The sequence below is a fragment of the Phaseolus vulgaris genome, chromosome 5 (assembly GCF_051622355.1).
Source record: "Phaseolus vulgaris cultivar YP4 chromosome 5, ASM5162235v1, whole genome shotgun sequence".
Classification (NCBI taxonomy): domain Eukaryota; kingdom Viridiplantae; phylum Streptophyta; class Magnoliopsida; order Fabales; family Fabaceae; genus Phaseolus; species Phaseolus vulgaris.
Window position 1 is genome coordinate 21,107,388 of NC_143502.1, and position 22,589 is coordinate 21,129,976.

The following is a 22,589-nucleotide window of genomic DNA, read 5'->3' on the forward strand; positions in this document are numbered from 1 at the left end:
TATTGTTCAAGTAAGATATTTTCGTTTAAACAAAAATGAGTTAGAGAGTGAACATCTTCTCTCTTGTGTTCTCAATCAAGCGAGAAATTTTCGCTTAAATAAGAAGATTTTCACTCGTGCAATAGTATTTTCGTTTAAGCGAAATTAAGGTAAAAACTATAACATTTATTCTATGTATGCTTTTGCTCATGTGAAAACCAATCATTCAAGTAATATTTTATGATTAATTTAGTTATATTGAAGTTTATATGCATTTATACATGATTGTGATAGTATATATGTTATGTTTATCAAGATATGATAGAAATAATTTGATGATATTAAATGATATACTTTGTTATTGTGACCCTTAATGATGATTACACGAGAAAAAGATTTTGTAATTTAGAGAATTAGATATTAAACATGTGACTTAAAAAAATGACCATATCTTAACTTCACTAGTGGACTAATCACATATATTAAGTTTATTAGATAATGAGAAATTAATAAAACCTTTCATCAAGATGTTATATAATAAGTGTGATATAGTAAGTGCAATGTATCATCCTAAAATAAATGACTTATTGATACATGAAGATGGGATATAATAAATGCAATGTATCATCCTTGAATAAATAACTTATTAATAATTGAATTATGAATATGATTGAGTATGAAATAATGTTATGTATATTATATATAATTTATTATAATAAAGTCATTCACACCATTAGTATTAATTATTCTCAATCAGAGGTTGGAAGATACACTATGTCATACTAGGGATTTTAAAAACAATTTATGTTTAATTTTATATAAATCTTACATAATCTTTTTAGGAACATTGGTTTCAGTGTCAGTAATATTAGAGTTTGAATGATAAAATAAAAACTTAAAAAAGAATTATTTTAACTAAATTCATTTTAAAATTAAATATAAACATTCTATTTTATACTTCTTTAATAAAATCATTTGGTGAATTCATAGTTTGGTATCTTACACGGAATGCACCATGATCCTTTTACTTTATTGCACAACGGAAAGTAGTATCCACTCACTACAAGAGTCTAAAACTTTTTTTAATGCATTCTTTATTAATGTACTTCATCACTAGGCACGTTATAAATTAAAATAATTATATGAAACGTGAAGATTAATAAAATGTAAAATTAAATCATGTAATCGTTTTCTAAATAGAACATCAATTTAACTCCTTAAACATAACTGGTAAATTCTCCATTCCTCCTTCTTGCATCTTTATTTTAATTGTTTAAATTTATTTTAATTTTTTAATTTTTTTAAATAATCTAAGTAAAATATAACATTATATTTTTAAATAACTTCAATTACATATCGTATTTTTATATTTTTCTTTCAATTGTAACATTTTTATTTTTGTTCCACTATAATATTCGAGAGATAATTTTATCATTTAAGTGTGAGAGATAAAATAACGAAAAGATTTATTATATTCTACATTCTCAATATGAAGATAATTTTTTTTTTAAATTTATACTCCATTTTGGTATCATTATGCAACTTGGTATCTCAGCTATGCTGACACCTCAAGTAAGAACAATCATTTGCCATTGCATGAAAAAAATATTATTAAAAAAGAAAAAAAAGAAAGAAAATACAAAAATATGGGGAACTAAACCAAAACGATATATAGGTAGACTACACCTATTTATAAAGAATTCTAATAACAAACTAGATAGTAACCTATTATAACAATGAAAAGATTTTTTATAAATAAATCCTAAATTAGCCAACTTATCTGCACACGCATTCCCTTCACGAAAAATATGAGTAACCCTAAACCTGGTTTTTCCATAATAATTAAGACAAGTATTCCATTACGAAACAATATTCAATGAACATTTATCTTAACCGTAAACACAACACAAACTAAATAAGAATCACTTTCTAACTAGACATTAGTAAGCAATTTTATAGTCCATTTCTACATTTCATTGATTTTTTTTTATTAGTTTTATGACTTAAAAAATAAAAATAAAAATAAGGGAATGAAAATATTGAAGTTGCAGAAGAATTTGCCAACATAATATAGTCCTAAAATATTGAATATCTATCAATTGTAGTCCACTGATATATTTTACTTTGTACTGAGAGAGTAATTTAAGAAAAAGTTCAATACTTAACAAACTATTATACATCATCGTTGCAGTATTTAACAAGATAATAAAGTGATTATTCATTTCTCTTTCCATCAAAGTTTGTAAATTACTTAAACCCACTAATGGGTTGCTAGTACTCTTGTAACCCAACTTGTGAAACACAAGAGTTGCTGACGTGTCACAGTAGAAAACTGCCACGCGTAATGAAGCTGGACGACAAAACATAGATGGAATCTAAGCAGCAGGTACCACCAAAACAACACCCTGTTTTTTTCCTCAGTTTTCATTTTCATGCTTTCATAACAAAAATGAAAAGAAGAGAATTGCCATGAAATTGCTCAATTTCTCTCTTCTCTCTTCAAAATTTCCCACTCACTAAACCAAACATTCATTCAACACAGAGAAAGCCTAAGCTATTTAGGCCCAGCAACTAGGAAACAATTAGCAGCGAAAATAATCCCTATATGAGAAACCCTAACTAACCTTTTTCTCGTTTTCACCAAACCCATCAATCACTACTACTTATTCCCTCCCAAACACGCTCCTCTTTCCATTTTTCTCAAAAAGTTACTTCCTTTAGCTTTTTTCTCTTCTGGGCACGCCCTCACCACTTGCTTTCTTTTTCTCTTTGGTTCAATCCACCTTCTTCCCTTCTGATCTCAAACACCCACCTTTTTCTTTCTCAATTTGTTTTCACCAGTTACGTGCTCAGCCCACTAGATCAGTGTTTGCTGATTTAAATTTGATCTAATTGGTGTTTGGTTGGTTGCAGAAGTTCACTCGTATTTTTTCACAATTGTGTGTGGGTGTGTGTGTGTCTTTTTCTGTGTTGGATGTAAATTTGCATGTCAAGAGGGTTCAATTTGATCTTCGATATTGCACGGTGATTTTTGTGGGGTGTGTGACTAGTTCTCTTCTGATGTTTTATTTCCAACCATTGTTTCAATCATCACCTGCTTATCCATTCTCTAGACCTCCTTTCTCCTACTCAATTTCCCATGTTTTTCTCCCCTCTGACGTGTTCTTCATATGCTGCTTCAATTGCCTGAGATTTCGTCTCAAAATTTGATGCTGTGATCCAGAGGGGAGTTGCTGGTTGTTGTCACTGTGAATCTTTCTGCCGGTTCTCTGAATCACATCTAGTTTCTTTGGTGAGGAGTAAGAAAGAGAAAGAGCGAATTTTGAGAATGGGAGACCGTTGTAGACATTTTTCCATTGAGGAATTGCCATCACATTTGGTTTTAGATATTCTGTGCTCGGGTAGGCTCAGTGCAATGGACCTTGTTTGCTTAGAATTGACTTCCAAAACTTTTGGTGGTATTCATGGCTTGTACCCTTTCAAATTTAAGTCCTTGATTGACTTTGCTGCATTTCAATTGTGTGCCTCCCATGTTACATATGCTGGGATGAGTTTGATTTCTCAGAGGGAGTTGTATGACAGATGTGGAGGAAATTGGAAGCGAGTTTTGAGGTTCTTGCAGTCTGTGGAACAATCCTCTCAGATGGTCGAGACATCATCAGGCAATGTACTATTTCATTATATCAAATAATTACTTTTGTCTGCTTTTGGTGAAAAAGAAAAAAAGTATTTCCTGCGTGAATTATTAGGTTCCCAACGTGTTATTTTTTTCTTTTTTCTTTTGATAAAATAAGAAAGGTGTTTCTCAAGGGTGGAGATATTTTCCTTTTGCTTTTGAAGTGTAAGTGTTGACATTGCATGGTTTGCTCCCCACTCCTTTTTGTTCAATGTCACTTTTGTAATGAAATGGAATAAAGCAGAAAAATGTTATTAAAACAAAGAAAAACGAATGGAGTTAGAGTTTTAAATGTTATGAAAATACATCTCATACCATCGATAGACATTATAATGATTTTGAACAACTGGAAACATTTTACCGACACATTATTATGATTTGTAAAGAACAAATATCATAATTTGGATACCTCATTATTTTTTTTACTTTTTATAGTCTTCTTACTGTCCATTTGAAGGAAAACTGGTGGAGTTGTAAATAATGATGAAGAACATTTTATTGGCAGATGCAAATAACAACTGGAAAGTATCACACCTTGTTGATCAGCAATGCTTCTGTCTATTCCTGTGGTTCTTGTTTATGTGGAGTACTTGGTCATGGGTCTGAAATAACACAGTGTGTAGCATTTACCCGGATTAATTTCCCACCTTTGGCACGTGTGGTTCATGTTTCAGCCTCCTTTAATCATGCAGCTTTTGTCTTGCAATCTGGAGAGGTTAGTGGTTGCTTAACCTTTATTCAGTTAGCTATATGACTCATGACTCATGAGCAAGTCATTGGTCTGGAACAAACTATATCCTTCTATGAGAATGCCATGATGAATTTTTTGTTCAGTATATGAATTGGGTTTAATAGATGTACTGATTGAAATCTTTAATTTTAATTACTTAACAAGCTTGCTTCCAAGCTTCCCTTTTGAAGTAATTATTAAATGCTTTGATGCAAACCAGAAAGTAAATTCACACGATATAGCAGTAAAGTGAATGAGAATGGGTGAATAATACGTTATATTGATGATACTGATGTAAAAATGCAGTAGAGAAACCTCCACTACCCCAGAGCTCAACTCCTCACTAAGAAAGATATTTTGTCCTCCAATAGATTTCCTATTCCTCCTCGCAAATTTCCACACTTTGGACCTATTTAACTAGGCCTCTCTATTGTCCGAGGGCCTATGGATACTCCCTTCTTGAGCAGCAGACTTGAGAACTTGTCCTCAAGTCTGGGGTTGCATGGTAAAAGTGTCCTCCCATGTAGCCTTTTCAATTGGTATATCGCACCACTGGACAAGTATTTGAGACAAAATCTTTCCCTTGATTGTCACCTTTGGAAGCCAAGACGTGGAGAGGTTCCCAAGCACTAGCAATAGCACTCTCAAGGTTCTTTGGCAGCTCTTGCAAAACATGGTAATTTCAGTAGCTGACTTTAGTAAAGAAATGTGAAACACCGGGGGGATGCAAGAAGAGTTGGCAGTTGAAGTTTGTAGGGTACTACTCCAATGAACTCAACAACCTGAAATGGACCATAGTAGTGGGGTGCTAGTTTTGCGCTAATGTGGGCTTCAACATATCTGAGCATGAGGATGTAATTTAAGGAAAATCCAAGCACCAATAGCAAATGGGACTTCCTTTCAATGTGAATCTTTCAAGCTCTTCATACGAGTCTAAGTGAGTGTTAAATTGGGTTCCAATTGGCACAAACATTGACCCATTTCCAAAAAAGCATTTTCTCGACTTTTGTGTCATTGGGTAAATAGACTTTTGTGTCATTGGGTAAATAGGGCGAAAGAATTGGAAGTGGGCACCCATACACAATATCAAACAAAGTGAAATTTTTGGAGGCACAGAACATAGTATTGCACCAATACTTGGCCGATGGAATCCAATGAGCTCACACCTTGGATTGATCAACAATGAAACATCTAAAAAATGTTTCTTGTTGGAAATCTCAAGTCGATTAGAAATAAGGTCAATTTACAATATATAAGTGGGAAAAATCCTTACTTTATAAGCTGGTTTTGTAAAGTTAAGTTAATTTTAAACTCACTTCTTAATATTTCCAACAACAATGTGTGCTACTCTTAGTTCAAAGGTCAATTAATATTGAGTGCACTACCTCATAAAAGTGAAAATTCTTCAACTTTTTTCTTTCTTTCATGTTAGTATATGGACTTTCTCCCTTTTTGAATCACTTAATCCAACATTTCACATACTAAGTGAAGACAAGCCATATTCATATATGACTTTCTAAGGAAGGACATCATAAATAGGATCAATGAAAGTATGTAATCAATCTTGCCCCACCAAATATCATCCAACAAAGTTTCTTCTGCAAATTTTTCCTTCTCAATAGCATCCTCCCTATAAGAAAACCATCCATTGTAGGAACAGTTGGCTCCAGAAGGCAGGGTAGGGGTGGGGTTGAATGGGGCCTTAGACTCTTTTTGCAGCGGATTAAAAAACTGGCTAGTAGATCGTCTAGTAAAAATGTTTTTGTAGAACTGTATCGTCTAACAAGAAAAATAATAAAACATGAGCAACAAAGAGAGTAACAAGAGATCAACACACAATAATTTATTTTGGTTCACTCAAACTTGGGCTACATATAGTCCCCTTAACAAATTGCTTGAGAGCTTCCACTAACCAACACCCTTGGTTACAACGAGTATTCTCACCTCCATGTTACAAGAGCATTCACACCTCTCTAGGTTACACCTTCTTAACCTCCCCTTGAGATTAAAATTCAAGAAAAATAAAGAACACTCCCAAAGAGAGCACAGAGAAACCTCAGAGAAACCTCACAAGGGTATAATTTCACAATGCAAAGAATTACAAAGGTTTAACACACAACCTGAAGACTAGAAACTCTAACTACTTGATTAGATGCTCACTATAACTCTTGTTGTATTTTCAGCAAGATCATTTGAATAACTTGATTTGTTTGGCTTGCCACACTTGCGTTCTTCAACTTCAATCCCTTTATTTAGCTTTTTGAATCTTTCCTTTGATACTTGAATTGGTTAACTTTGGATTTTGCAATATCTCCATATCTTCATCTTTTTGGTGATAGACAAACAAAAATCTTGGATTTGCAATCTTTCAATTTATTTTTCTTCGAATTTGTGTAGGAAACTAATTTGAAAGTATTTGCAATATGGATTAGTAAAAACAAATCAAAACATAATCAGAAAATCTTTTCATTCCAGATTTACATGATGCTAAAATCAGATTATTTGAGATTTTCAATTTGTTTTTGTTAAAAATGATTTAGAGATATTCTCAATATATCACAACTAATAACATCTGTTTAAGCAAGATAATTCCAAAAGAGATAATAAAGATATCTTTGTTTCCTAAAACACGTTGTTGCATAATCAGGAGAATTATGTTATAGTTAAGTGCAGATTCCATTTTATATTTATTAGGACAGATTTGTTAGTGATTTGATTTTATTTGATTTGTACAGCTTTAAACACTCATTATTTCTGGCTTTCATTGCCTATTATTTCTTTCTTTAATTAGGTTGTAAAACAGTCTATAAATAGAGACTGTAATCACATTTGTAAGATATCTCAGAAATATATTTCATCTATTTCTTTCCACTTGGTATCAGAGCTCCTGATCTAGGAGACTCTGCTTCCGCAATTTTTTTTTTAGCCTTCATTGCTGTAATCATTTTCCTTGACAGCCTTCATTGCTGTAATCATTTTTCTTGACAGCCTTCATTGCTGCAATTATTTTTCTTTTGGACAGCCTTCATTGCTGCAATTATTTTTTTTTGTTGGACAGCCTTCATTGCTGCAACTTTTTATTTTCCTTATCCTTTCTCCATTGACCACCACCACCACCTTGCACCATTGACCGTTACTGCCACCGCCATTGACCACCGCCGACCACCACCACCGACCACCACTGCCGTCGCTCGCCGAAACTGCCACTGCTCGCCGGAAACCGCCACCGGAAAATTTTTCCGACGGATTTTTTTTTTTGTGCGTGAACAGGATCAAATTTTGCCAATCTGAAAAAAGTTGGTTTTGAACTCTCATGGACTCCCTTAGTAAGCCATCTAGCTATTGTTCCTTTACTATGAGTGGTAAGAGTTCTAGTTTTTTATCCTTTATTGCTTCTAGTACTGAAAATATCTGGATTATAGACTCTGGTGCTACTGATCATATGACACCTCATTCCTCTTTTTTTTCATCCTACACTACTTTATCCGGTAAGCCATATATTACTGTTGCTAATGGTTCCACTACCCCCATTAATGGTTGTGGTAACATTCACCTTCAACCTTCATTTCCTTTAAAAAATGTGCTTCATGTTCCCAAACTATCCAATAACCTCTTGTCTATTCAAAAGATTACCCAAGATTTAAATTGTGTAGTGGTATTTTTCCCTTCCCATTGTGTTTTTCAGGATCTTGCCACGGGGAAGACTATTGGAATTGCTAAAGAGCAGGGCGGGTTATATTATTTACAACATGAAGAAAGTAAAAAGGGTGCTAGACTACAGGCACACACTTCTAATTTTCAGCAAGGTCGTGAATCTTGGTCATCCTCTCAGATATGGCTTCAACACAGACGTCTTGGTCATCCTCCATTTAGTACCCTAAAGTCCTTATTTCCTGTTTTATTTACAAAAGTGTCTGCTGAGTCATTTCATTGTGATGTTTGTCAGTTTGCTAAACACCATCGGACAACTTTTCCTCCCAATGGTAATAAAAGTTCTAAACCTTTTGATCTTATTCATTCAGATGTATGGGGACCTTCACCTATTCCTAATATCTCGGGTGCAAAATGGTTTGTTTCATTTATTGATGATTGTACTCGGGTTACTTGGATATTCCTCATGAAAGATAAGTCTGAAGTTTTTCACTTGTTTGTAAAGTTTTACAGAATGATTCAAACACAATTTGAAAGTCCAATTAAGAGATTGCGTTCTGATAATGGAAGAGAATATGTGAACCAAAACCTTTCCAAGTTCCTTGAGGAAAATGGAGTTGTTCATGAATTAACCTGTGTGGACACTCCTCAACAAAATGGGGTTGCTGAAAGGAAAAATCGTCATCTCCTTGAGGTTACTCGAGCTTTACTTTTCCAAACATCTGTTTCTAGATCTTACTGGGGGGAAGCAGTCCTGACTGCCACTTATTTGATTAATAGATTACCCTCTCGGGTTTTAGAGGGTGTTACTCCTATTCAGGTTATGACCACATTCTATCCTTCTATTCCCATGTTGAATAGTCTTTAGAATCGTGTCTTTGGTTGTCCTGCTTTTGTCCATGTTCATAGTCCTTATCGGGGTAAGTTAGATCCTCGTGCCATCAAATGTGTCTTCATCGGTTATGCCCCCAACAAAAAGGGGTACAAATGTTATCATCCTCAAAGTCGTAAAGTGTATATTTCCAAAGATGTCACCTTCCATGAAACAGAGTCTTTCTTTCCTAGTTCTCAGCTTCAGGGGGAGAGTATTCAAGAAGCTGAGGACCTTGAGTTGCCACCTTTTCCTTTGTTGCAGGATTTCGTTCTTAGGGAGGATGACAAAGACCCTGCACCAACATCATTACCAGAGAAGAATAATGAAGACAAATATTTTGGAAAACAATATCAGCGAAGGCAACAAGAACCCGTCCTGGTCGAACAGCAACTTCAATTGTCTGAACCGGAGGTAAGAACTCATACCAGTGAGACTCTTGAGGACACCTTAAATACTGCTTTTGAACCTAACCTAAATGATTTACCTATTGCCTTGAGAAAAGAAAAAAGATCTTGTGCCAAATATCCTATATCCCAATTTGTGTCTACAAAAAAACTTTCTATGCAGCACCAGAGTTTTCTTTCAGCTATTGATTCTATCAAAATCCCTTCATCGGTACAAGAAGCCTTAAAAGATGAGAACTGGATTCGAGCCATGAATGAAGAAATGAGCGCGTTAGAAAGGAATGAGACTTGGGAGATTGTAGAGAGACCAAAAGATAAGAAAGCAGTGGGTTGTAGGTGGATATACACAGTTAAGTATAAGTCTGATGGCACACTGGATCGGTATAAAGCAAGGTTGGTTGCAAAAGGGTACACTCAAACCTATGGGATCGATTATGAGGAGACTTTTGCTCCAGTGGCAAAAATGAATACCGTCAGGATTATTCTCTCCCTGGCAGCACACTTTGGTTGGGCAATGCACCAATTTGATGTTAAAAATGCCTTCTTGCATGGAAGCTTGGAGGAAGAAGTATACATGGAGATTCCACCTGGTTATGGTATTGTTAATGAAGGGAATAAGGTGTGCAGACTTAAGAAGGCCCTATATGGTCTTAAACAATCACCTCGTGCTTGGTTTGGAAGGTTTACTCAAGCTATGGTATCTTTGGGGTACCGACAAAGCCAAGGTGACCATACTCTGTTTATAAAACATTCTCAGAATGGTAAGCTCACTCTACTTTTGGTCTATGTAGATGATATGATTATTACAGGTGATGATGAGATTGAAAAACAAAATTTGAGGGAGAGACTAGCTGCTCAATTTGAAATGAAGGATCTTGGGAAGCTGAAGTACTTCCTTGGGATAGAGGTTGCTTACTCGAGACAGGGCATCTTTATTTCTCAAAGGAAATACATCCTTGATCTTCTCAAAGAGATTGGTAAGTTGGGTTGTAAGCCCACTGGAGTGCCAATAGAGCAAAATCATAGGATTGGGAATGATGAGGAAAACCCAAAAGTGGAGAAGACACAATATCAAAGACTTGTGGGAAAACTCATTTATCTTTCACACACTAGGCCAGATATAGCCTATGCAGTTAGTGTGGTTAGTCAATTTATGCATGATCCAAGAGAAAGACACTTGCAGGCAGTAGATAAAATTATTCAGTACTTAAAAGCCTCTCCAGGAAAAGGATTGCTATTCAAAAAGGGGGAAAACTTATCCTTGAAAGTATATACTGATGCTGACTATGCAGGATCGATTGTTGATAGGAGATCCACCACAGGCTACTGCATGATCTTGGGTGGAAATCTGGTGACATGGAGGAGCAAGAAGCAAAATGTAGTTGCAAGATCAAGTGCAGAGGCAGAATTTAGAGCCATGGCTCAAGGGGTGTGTGAACTCTTATGGATGAAGATCATACTTGATGACCTAAAAATAAAATATGAAGCTCCTATGGGTTTGGCATGTGATAATAAGTCCGCTATCAGTATTGCACACAATCCGGTTCAACATGATCGAACAAAGCACGTAGAGATAGACCGACACTTTATTAAAGAGAAGTTGGATGATGGTCTTATAGCCACTGAGTACATCCCTTCAAGACTCCAATTGGCAGATATGTTTACTAAGGGACTTTCCACAAAACAATTCGAAGATCTTACTTGCAAGTTGGGAATGATAGATATACATTCACCAACTTGAGGGGGAGTGTTGCATAATCAGGAGAATTATGTTATAATTAAGTGCAGATTCCATTTTATATTTATTAGGACAGATTTGTTAGTGATTTGATTTTATTTGATTTGTACAGCTTTAAACACTCATTATTTCTGGCTTTCATTGCCTATTATTTCTTTCTTTAATTAGGTTGTAAAACAGTCTATAAATAGAGACTGTAATCACATTTGTAAGATATCTCAGAAATATATTTCATCTATTTCTTTCCACTCACGTTAATATCTTTTTGTTCCACTAAACTTGCAGATAAAATCTTTTTTATTTTTAGGTATAATCTCTATTTGACTGAACGTGCTTTTAGCAGATATATGCATTTAGAAGATTTCATTTTTCATAATTAATTGTTTTAAACAAACCTATTACATGTTTAATACATTCATTAGACTGTCTAACATGAATAAAACTGTAGATGCCCACAACTTTCACTAACCTCTGTTAGATTATTTAATCAACTAGTCTTATCAGACTTTTATCATGAATGCATGTTGTAGACGCTTAGAAGGTCTACTGAAAACTGCATTTGTACAAAACATTGTTAGAACAATCAGAATACAAGTAAACAATTTAGTTAGTTTTTGTTATCATCAAACATAAAAACATAAATTCCACATGATTTTCTGGTTATCAAACCGTCTAGTGGGTCAGAGACCGTCAAGTGCCTCAACACACCGTCTAAGGGCTTAACAAACCGTCTAGACAGATTGTCCAGGGTCTCAACATCCATCACTAATAACCATCCTTTGGAATCCTTTGTTCAAGCTTCTAAACCTCTTTTGTATTACTATGGTTGACACAAATTTTGTTGGAACAACAGAAACCAACTTCAATGAGTTGCAGTGTTCAACATTGGCAATCTCATGAAATGCCCCCACGATGAAGTTTCCGATATAAGTCACAACATCTGCAATTTGTGTGATCCAAGAACATTGTTGGCATGCAACACTATTTTTTCAATACAACACAAGCCTTTTTTAGCAAACTTGTTGCGTCACAAATAACTGCATCGTCAGTTACAGTTTGCGTCACATTTGTTGCTCCAACCTCTATATTTACATTTCTCATGTGCTTAGCAATGAAGTCTTTGTTTTTTTTTATCTCACTAGAGCAATTTAATGCGCTTAAAAACTTAGTCTACTCATAGTGACAACCATTGAATTTATCAAAGGTCTTTTTTGAAGATCACTCCGCCCATTGCTACCTATGTCACTCCCTTCCCACTCCATGATATTTTACTATTTGCAAAAGGTTCTTGTTAAGAAGTGGACTTTAAGCCTAACTCAACCCCATAAAACCGGCTCATAGGGTTGAGGTTTGCACCCACTTATATACAATGAAAGGCTCTAATCTCTAGTCGATGTGGGATCTCCAACACACCCCCCTCACGCCGAGACTGCCAACTCGTGCGTGGGACTATATATTATGGGTGGTCCGATAGCGGCCCGATAGCGGGTGGCCTGATAAGCCCAACACAAACACTCGCTAGGATAGGCTCGAAATGGCTCTGATACCATGTTAAGAAGTGGACTTTAAGCCTAACTCAACCCCCATAAAACCGGCTCATAGGGTTGAGGTTTGCACCCACTTATATACAATGAAAGGCTCTAATCTCTAGTCGATGTGGGATCTCCAACAGTTCTCTACATGGTTTCTTTCCTTCAAAAGCAAGGTAGTTCTCAACTTTTATTGCAAGCTCAATATACATACCCACTAAGATTAGAAATAGTGGAGGCCTCAAAAAAAATGCTATTGTAAACTAAGGATCCTATGCTAGATGAAATGGTAGTTTTGAAGAGTAAAACATCCTTGCAATTTCACAATCAAGAGTATTTGGGCCTTGTGCAAAGTAGCTTCCAAAGATGTTACTTTTTTGGATTAGATCCAATGTTTATGACTTTGTCTTAGTTAGAGACGGGGCAAAGAGACACATTTTTTCTTTGACCTCTCAATTTTCCATTATACTTTGTTGTCCAACTTCTTAAATAAAAGAAGTCTAGTTGTTAAGACTTTTGAACAAACTCTAACTCTAGTTGTTGAGAATTCTAGTATAAGATCCATTGTATGCAAGTTCACATAAATTGCACTTAATTTGGAAATTTCCACTGCTAGGAACCTTTCTTACTTTTAAAAAATATTTCCATAGAGATCTAATTTTATCCTCTTGTTTTATTGCTGGATTAGTAGCAGTATTCATCTCTAGAACAAAACAAATTAATTGATACATTATAAAATCACCTTTCTGTAGTCTGTGTTTGTGTATAAAGTACATATAATCCTACAAAAAGTATGATAAAAAACATATAGAAACAACATAAAATACCGTTTATAATATAATAAATAAAGAAATACAAAATACAGTATATATATATATATATATATATATAATCGGTAAAAAGTATAGAAACAGTACACTTATAATCCGGGCTTGGTTGAAAATAGAAAAAAGAAAATTCAGAAAAACAGAGGATGAAGAAGCCAAAGAAGAGGAGAAATGAAAATAGAGCATGCGTGGTGGTGGCTGGTTCAACGGTGTCTTGCAAAGAGGTAAACCAAAAGTGCTACCTAGAGAAGAAGAGATGTCGTGGGTGGTAAGGTCTACCACACCCCTAGCATAACCCCTTCTTGCTCCGCCCTTTCATCTGCTGGTATGAGAGATGGCGGATACCTGGTCGCATGGCCCAAAATTATTCCTTGCCTATCATTATTTTTGTCTGGTTTTGGATCTGACTACCTGGGACAACTGGAATTGATTTTATTCCTGTAACTGGAATAGATTAGACTTTTGTAATGTTATGAATTTTTTTAAAAGAAAGGTAATAACAGGTAGTTTAACTATTTCTAATATTTCTTACTCAGAGCTACATCATAGTAAACTTTTGTATTTAAACATATATCCGTCAATTATGAAGTTTTCTTCATCTGGTCTTCAGTTACTGGGGAGATAATGCAAATATTAGGAAATGATGTATGCTATACTTGCACTCATTAGTGTTTGTGTAACGGTGTGCCTTAAATAGTAAAACTTAGCTACAAAATTCTTATAATTCTTAGCAGCTCTAAATACAAGGCTAAGTCTAAAGAATTTGTGTGTATGCTCCGTTTTGATAATTGAGATCCATTGTTGCTTTCTTTTCCTGGGATTGAAACTAATGGTATGAGACTGCATAATGATTAATAAGTGTTTTTATCATAAACAAACAATTTCAACTTTGACTGATGCAGGTATTCACATGTGGAGATAATTCAGCTTCTTGCTGTGGACACAGAGATACTAGCCGACCAATTTCCAGGCCTCGTCTTGTTGAATCCCTTAAGGGGATTCCTTGCAAACAGGTTTGCAAATCATCATCGAATTATTTAGAGATGATAGTTGTTGGCTAAGTTGAAAATAATGTCGGTATCCTATTGTTTATTACTAATCTCATGGATTAAATAGTTGTTGGCTGAGTTTAAAGTTAATTCAAGACGTGCAATCCAGTTTTTCTGTGAAATCTGAAGTAAAGTATTTTGTAATTTTAGTTTCAAACCAAGTTAGTTTGCTGTGGTTCTTATTTCTTTCATATAAGTGTTTTTTCATATATTTGAGACATTGTGTGTTGTTTCAAGTTGGACATCTGTAAATCCTATATTGAGTCTCGACAACTGTTCATGCTGGTAGGCACATAAGATGTTCCACCAGTTTGCTATGGTGTGCTGTTTTCTAGCCATTCATTTGATGTCCATTTACTACTAACTCTTTAGTTCTCAATTTTATTATTTCTCCATGATGTTTATTTTTGTAAGGTCCCCATTAAAAGATATTGAGAAGTGCCTGAATGTCTTAGGTTGCGGCGGGGCTTAACTTCACAGTTTTCCTCACCAGACAAGGTCATGTTTATACATGTGGAACCAACACACATGGCCAACTTGGTCATGGTGACACTCAGGACAGGCCAACCCCCAAAATGATTGAAGTTCTTGGATCTGTTGTTCAGATTGCTGCAGGACCAAGCTATATCTTATCCGTAACAGAAAATGGAACAGTGTACTCCTTTGGGTCAGGTGCAAATTTCTGTCTTGGCCATGGTGAGCAACACAATGAGTTTCAGCCACGTGCTGTACAGAAATTCAGACGGAAAGGTATTCATATTGTCCGTGTATCTGCTGGGGATGAGCATGCAGTGGCCCTTGACTCAAATGGATTTGTGAGTTTCATTGGGCAAGATATATTTCCAAGTTTTATTTGTTATTCTTGGTTTTCATTATTTAAGAGCTTGTGAGAATTACTAGGATTTTGTTATTAATGGTCCAGGTATATACATGGGGCAAGGGATACTGTGGTGCTTTAGGCCATGGCGATGAGATTGAGAAGACAACTCCAGAGATGTTAACTAGTCTTAAGAATCAACTGGCTGTTCAGGTATTATTATTTATTTTCCCATATTCTAGGTCAATCTTTGTTGAGAGATCAATGGTTTACCACATTTGCAATTTGCCTTTCTAGATGAAGTCTTAGTTGTGATGAGACTTGACACTGCATGCATAGTCCTATCATATTCATAGTGTAAGGGCTTATGTTTATTTGTTACTTGTAGGTCTGTGCAAGGAAGAGGAAAACATTTGTGCTAATTGATTCTGGTTTAGTCTATGGCTTTGGCTCCATGGGATTTGGCAGCCTCGGATTCCTGGACAGAAGGGTATTAGATAAAGTATTGAAACCTCGAATCTTAGATACCTTGAAATCTCACCATGTTTCTCAAATTAGCACTGGCTTGTTCCACACTGTGGTGATCACTAGCAGGGGAAAGATATTTGGCTTTGGAGATAATGAAAGAGCACAACTTGGTCACGACACATTAAGAAGCTGCCTTGAGCCAACTCAAATTTTCAATAGAGGCATCTGAAGATGTAGAAAGAAAGCATGTGAGGCTCCAAAAGCAATCACCTCTTTCTATGTGTGGGTCTGATACATCAGATACCTGACTCCCCTAGTGTTATATTCATCACTACTGTTATAGCTTACTGTTCTATATTGTATTATGTTATAGCTTACTGTTCTATATTGTATTATGTTATAGTTTTTTAAAACAATAATAAATGACACAACATTATCTTCATTTTTCTTCACCCTTAAGGGTGGATTTTGTTTTGCTATGCAATTCTGGAACTCAATTTCTATTTTGCTGGCTTTCATATTATTAATGAAATAATGATTTGTGTTTGTAATTCTTGAATGGACAAACAAACTATTAGATGTATTGTTGCATTTAGACTAGTTGAGTATTAGTACCGGGACAAAAATTACTTGGTGAGGTTTTAGTATTTTAAAATTCTTCAAGGTTAATGAGTTTTTAATTCCTTTTTGTTTATTTTAATTTTGCATTCGAAACCATTATTTTAATAAACGAAAAAGTATATATATTTTACACGGTGCATAATTAATTTTTAATGAAGAATTAATTAAAATCCAGATTAATTAAATATATATGGATCGAGAGTTCATCCATAGAAGGTAAAATTTAAACCTTTTAAGCATACATAAATTGTTATAAAAGAAGATTGTAGATGCTCGTATAAATTTTTCAGGAAGTTATTAAAATTTCCGATTTATTAGACAATAAATCAATCTAGTCTGGCATTAACCTGAGTGAATGAAAATTATAATTGAAATTTTATCTAGATTTTTTCAATTAGTCTCACTAAATTCTATTGCATGTAATTAGAATATGTTCTTATTTTATCATTTAAAAATATATTATCATGTACTATAATAAATTAGTTAATTTTATAATACTTATATGTAAAGTCTAAAAGAACAACTTGAATGTTAAAAGAAGCCGGCACTAATTGTCTTGTATTCTTAAAAATGAAGTGTTGTTATCTTGTATAACCCCACTGGCAGAGTTGATAAAACAAAGAAGATAAGATCCCATACCAGATATACATACATGTGCAAGGGGTGTGTCAGACACGTGTCCGACATATCAACACTCTTGCTTCATATAATGTAAAAAACTGTCTAATATCTTCAAAAGTATTATAGTAAAAATAAATATCTCTGCCCATCTTGTATTTTCTAAAACTAAAGTGGTACAAGAAAATGTGTGCTGTGTTTTCTGTGAACAACCACATCGTTGTCACTAAATGATGCAATGATTTCAAATTTCCCCTAGCCATACACTATAACAAAGTACTTCACTCATATCATATTCCGATGGTGTCCAACTGTCCATATCTGTAATAGTCAACAAATTCTTAAGAGCACAGAGACTAATAATCTGTGATAGGGCCACCACCTCTACTATAAACTTGGTTCTTCAATAGTTTCAGTCAATTTCAAAATGTATTCAAATTTAGAATTATTTGACTTGAAGGTGATTTTCTCACTTTGCATAATGTACCTTAAAAGAAATTGTGGGTGTCATTCATCTCTTGTGACAGTAGGAACCTTAAAACGCAGACGATATATATGCATTATCAGAAAACTTCATTGTTAAGAGAAGTTGTAGTTACCTAATAAACTGATGAAAGGAAACCTTTTAAAACACAAAATCTAAAGCAAATTGATACACAAATGTCGTTGCAAAAGAAAGTGTTCCATTAAAGAAGGGTACATTTTAAGTAGGTACTCTCAGGCAAACTAAGGCAGGAAAAACTGGTCCTCTACAAAGAATTGCGTTGAAGGGAGTTTTATTAGAAGGGGAAGCACACTGAAAAAAACCACAACAAAATCCAAACCTCCCGGGCCACATTGCAATACTCAAAACAACAGAAGGGCCATGTTCATTGACCTTGGTTTCATGCTTCTCACCAACATCCAAAGCCAAAACCTCACCACAGAATCCTAGCAATCTACATGGTCTCTAAATGTTCTCTGAACACTTTCAACATGTCAGAAAAAGTAACAATGCCGACTAAGCTACAATCATCCTCAATAACCCACAAGTAGTTCACTCTATGAGCAATGGCCTGGATCATTACAGCGATAAGCGAGCTCTTGGGATGACAAACTATAGCCTCCGCTTTCCTCACCATCCTGGCTGAATAGCTAGATGACCTTGAGTACCTCCCAGACCTAGTCATTGTTCTTGTTGGTGACTCCTCATCAGAGGAAGAGGAAAATGCAGAGTGTAAACTCTCACAAGATGACAAAACTGTGTACTCTTGCAGCATTTTCTCCAAACTCTTCTCCTTCAACCTAGCCTTTACCACTCTCACAAGATCCTCAGGAGGGCCTCCGCAATCAATGTAGGCCATCAAGTCCCCTGCAGACAATGTGGCAATGGCGGCCGCAACCGTCTCATCACAACAAGCAAGGGTGAAGGGTGATATCTCCCCAATGAAAGTTCCGTCACTGTCCACAATGGCAACAGAAGTTTGTTGGGCGAGGGACTTTGAGATAGCTCCCACTGCTGAAGATGCAGGGGAGAAGTAGTCAATGGCAAGCACATCAGAGCTGATGATCCCAAGAGAGTCAAGAGACAGTGCAGGAAGTGGAGTGAAGACCCCAATGGAACCAAGAAGGAATCGAATCACATCCTCTTGAGTCAACCAGCAGAATTCACCACCGTTGTGGCTGTTAATAACAGTTGATGATGCCTTCAGATGCTGTTTCCTTCTTGAAACTCCACTCCTCTTAGTTGGCAATATTGGCACCACAAGATTCTGTGCCCCTTGGAGTATAAGATCAATAGCTTCCAACAAGCTGAAAAATCCAAACAACAAAGATCAAGAATGGTTAATTCACCTAGCTCTTCATCTGCACTACACACTAAAACACCAGGAAGAAACAAAAGTTTAACTCCATCCAAAAAAAAAAACAGATTCAACAAATTCAAAAGAGGCTATAATAAAAAAATCAGGCTACAATTAGAAATAAAAAGAATCACTCAACCTTGCCTTATTGATTTGTTTTGGTTTGTCAAAGTTTTCTTCTTACCTCTACTAATCTCTCGAAATTAGTCCAGATTCCAAATCTAGATTTTTTAAAATAACCGGTATCCGAATCAGATTAAGTTCACATGATAAAATCATCCAAACACCTTGCACTCTGACCTTGACTTACACAATCCAACACGCTAAAGGAATTATCCTCACATTTTATTCATCAAATACTATTTTCCCTTATATAAGAAAACTTACATCCTTTTATTAATCACAATCACGCCATTTATTCTTTCAAACCTCTATTTTATAATAAAAATATGATTTCAAAAATTAGCTTAATACTGCAAATTGTACCATAACATTTTGAAGTGATCATTCAGGATCATAATTGTGACAACAGCAGAAAATTATTTAGTACATTTCCGACAATATCAAAGTAAAAAGGTAGTAAAAGTGTAGTAATTTAAAACCTAAAAAAATGTAGTAAATCACACTGGTATCTTGAAGTTTCGTAGATTGCTGAAAGCCCCCATTTTTCAACTAACCCCAAATCCTTCCACTGTTTGAAATATACTACATTAACACCCCCTTATAGATTATATGAACCCCTAATTGTGCAACAAACATTAGCTGGAAGAGAGGTCGTTATAAACATAAAAAAAAAAAAACAATTTAGCAAAATCTCTTAAAAACTCTTCGGATTTTAGAGTAGTTTACTTAAAAAATCCTCCAATAATAAAATTGATTGAAGGAATAATAGTAACTTAGTGTCTCCATATTCATGTTGAAAATGGATAGGGAAAAAGGGAAGCACCTAGAAGAAGGTTGGAGATGCACAACGAGGGAGCAATCCTTAGGGAGAATCACAGAAATGGGTTGGTTCAGAGCAGAAGAAGGAGACAAGAGATTGTCCTCTTTGCTAAGGTAGCAGATAACATCAACCATGCACACTTTCCCTACACATCTGCACAGTTCCTGCTCCTTCTCGTGCTCACAGCAGAGCCACACGCTGATGAAACTCTCGTCAGTGTTTTTCAGCGCGGCCAAGGCGTCGGCGACGGTGGCGGCGGTGGACAGCGACCTCAGCGGCGGCTTCCCAAGGCAGAGGTCCGATACATCGCGCGCCAGAAAGCTCACTGCCATGCAAAGGATGGGTCTCCGGGGAAATAAATGCGGCGGCGCGTGACTAATGCTTTGGGTGGTGGAGGTGGTGGGTGGGTGGGTGTGGGAGAAATAGGAAGAAAGGGGGGTGTATTTATAAGAGCGTGCAATCTATTTTGAGATGCAAAATCATGTTTTTTTTATGACATCTTGGTTAAAATAAATATCATAAATTTTCATAGATAAACTCTCAAAGTATTTTAAAATAACTTAATACTTTCATAATTTAAAACTTAAATTATAAATATTTTTTTTAAAATCTAAAATCTAAAATCTAAAAATAAATATTTTCTAGTATTTTTTACTATTATTTTCATCTTATTTTGTGAAATCAAAAAATAAAGATTTGATAGTATTTTTTACTATTATATTCAATATTTTCAATTAATTTTTCTATAAAATAATATAATAATTTTTCTTTAAATAAAAATATAAAAAATGTTAAAGAAAAATAAATTTATCATTAAAAAAATTAAATAAGATTTAAAAAAAAATCTATTTCAGCAGAACCAACTAAAAGAATAGTACAAAATTTAATTTAAAAATCATACCCTTAAAAAGGTATAATTGTAGTCTGCTTTGGGATGGCGAAGTGTGAGACTGTGTTACAGAGTGTAGGGTACTAAGGTACAACAACTGTGGGACTATTTCATCTTCTTTTCAGGAAAAAAAATATATAATATGTGAAAATAATTAATGTCTTCTTTTCAGACAAAAAAAAAGGCTTAAAAAAATAGAAAGTTTATTAATCTAAGTTATAAAAGTAAAACTAAAAAATGAAAATATATTTTATAAAATTTTATCCTTTAATAAAGTATTGTGTGAGTGATAAAAAGTAATGCAGTATATAGTAAGGTCAGTTGAAAACTTACATCACATTATATCCAGAAGACTACATCATAAACTCATTTAAAATTTTCTTAGATTTAAGCATAGATACGACAACACGTTATCCTTTTGTAAATAAAAATAGTAATTTTTTTAATTAATTTGGTAATATTAATTAAAGATAAATAATTAAATTTTAATACATTCCAATATATAAACAGAATTCTTTTAAATAACTGTTTTTTTTCACGCAAATTGTTTCTTATTATATTATTATTTAATATATCTCATTCTATTAATAATGAAATATTTTTCATTTCATATAAATTACTTAAAAATAATTATTTTTTTAATTTTTTAATTAATATTAATAGACAAGTTTTATATGCAAATTAATTGCTTCACTCTTTCCTTAATTTCTCATTTTAAGGCAACAATAGAAAGAAACAATAGAAAGAAAGAAAAAGAGAACATACTCTCACCTTTATTCAGTTCACACACCAATAAAATAAAATAACATTCATTTTCAATCACTCTCTCCACTCGTCAGCAACTCTATTATTTGGTAAAGTCATTATTTTTTTGTATCTACCAACAAGTGAATCTTAACCTTAACGTAAGTATCATCACATTCTCTAATCTCAAAACTACTAATGGAATAAGAGAAAAAACTTCAAAAAGAAGAGAAAGTCAAATCAAAGAAGAAAAAAAAAGATGTTGATTAATCAATTCATTATTTTTCTTTTACATGTTATTTTTTCTTTTCAATTTCGAATCATCCAAAATTATTTCGGTATATATGTTAAATTTCTATCATAATGGAAGTTGAGTAGGAGAGGAAAATGTAAATATATAAGTATAACCGCGCCTATGTTTCCGCTAGTTATGTATAATAAACATACCATTATTTCAATCTCTAAAGTTAATTTTATTTTTTATATTTAAAATAATAAAAAGTTTATAATTCACTAAAAATATTATTAGATATAAATTAATTTAGAGAAAAATAGTTATTATATTAATTAAATTAATATTATCTTAAAGATTAAAAATATTGATATTAATTTTTAAATTAATATTTAATTAAATATCAATTAATTAAATTAAAAAATTAATTATCAAATAATAGAAACTAATTTAAATACTAATAGTTTTTTAACATTTAAGATAATATTTAATTTAATCAATATAACAATTAATTATTTTTAATTTTAAAATTAATTTTTATTTAAAGTATTTTTAGTGTATTTATTAAGAATAAAAACTATTTTACATACTAATATTTTTTTATTCAGTGATTAATTGTTTTTTATTTTTAAAATTATTTTTTATTTGATAATTTTGTTTCTAGTGATCATTTGTCTTTAAAATTAATTTTTATTTAATAATTTTCTTATAATAATTTAAATAATAATAAATTATATTTGTAAACACTCTAAATTTTTTATCTAATTTAGTAATTTAATCTTAAAATTCACCATTTTTTCCCTTAAATATTTTTTAAGTTAATTTTGGAAAGTGTTATGCAAATTACCTTAAAGAATAGAAATTTGTACATTTCGAAATTAGAGGAACTAAAATTAAATTTTTAAGAAAATTAAAACCAAATAGTTTTAGAGAGAATAAAAAACATATGAAAAAGAGAG

At 33.7% G+C, this 22,589-nt stretch overlaps 2 protein-coding genes across 5 annotated transcripts; one reads left to right on the plus strand and one right to left on the minus strand.

Moving 5' to 3' along the window:
* The first annotated feature begins 2,367 nt into the window (after positions 1-2,367).
* Positions 2,368-16,184, plus strand: LOC137835291 (Regulator of chromosome condensation (RCC1) family protein). Of its 4 annotated transcripts, none has more exons than XM_068643737.2 (6): positions 2,368-3,646; positions 4,161-4,370; positions 14,311-14,421; positions 14,913-15,272; positions 15,380-15,487; positions 15,663-16,184. In XM_068643737.2, the coding sequence occupies exons 1-6, from the start codon at positions 3,308-3,310 to the stop codon at positions 15,969-15,971; spliced, it is 1,437 nt and encodes a 478-aa protein (XP_068499838.1). In that variant the 5' UTR covers positions 2,368-3,307; the 3' UTR covers positions 15,972-16,184. The 4 variants fall into 4 exon arrangements, with proteins under 4 accessions (XP_068499838.1, XP_090158237.1, XP_090158238.1 ...); XM_090302111.1 differs by having other exon boundaries at positions 2,387-3,641; XM_090302112.1 differs by having other exon boundaries at positions 2,412-3,646; positions 14,872-15,272.
* A 1,460-nt stretch (positions 16,185-17,644) lies between these two features.
* On the minus strand, positions 17,645-20,248 carry LOC137835292 (CBS domain-containing protein CBSX5). Its single transcript, XM_068643738.1, has 2 exons — positions 19,769-20,248; positions 17,645-18,772 (listed from the first exon to the last, which is right to left on the minus strand). The coding sequence occupies exons 1-2, from the start codon at positions 20,095-20,097 to the stop codon at positions 17,920-17,922; spliced, it is 1,182 nt and encodes a 393-aa protein (XP_068499839.1). The 5' UTR covers positions 20,098-20,248; the 3' UTR covers positions 17,645-17,919.
* Positions 20,249-22,589: the final 2,341 nt, after the last annotated feature.

Bases quoted from the DNA above. Each gene is read 5' to 3' on its own strand.
- LOC137835291 (XM_068643737.2), top strand. From the start codon at position 3,308: ATGGGAGACCGTTGTAGACATTTTTCCATTGAGGAATTGCCATCACAT. The intron at 3,647-4,160 runs GTACTATTTCAT...TTTTATTGGCAG, and splicing joins TCGAGACATCATCAGGCAAT to ATGCAAATAACAACTGGAAA. The intron at 4,371-14,310 runs GTTAGTGGTTGC...TGACTGATGCAG, and splicing joins TTGTCTTGCAATCTGGAGAG to GTATTCACATGTGGAGATAA.
- LOC137835292 (XM_068643738.1), bottom strand. From the start codon at position 20,097: ATGGCAGTGAGCTTTCTGGCGCGCGATGTATCGGACCTCTGCCTTGGG. The intron at 18,773-19,768 runs GTGCTTCCCTTT...TGGATTTTTCAG, and splicing joins CATCTCCAACCTTCTTCTAG to CTTGTTGGAAGCTATTGATC.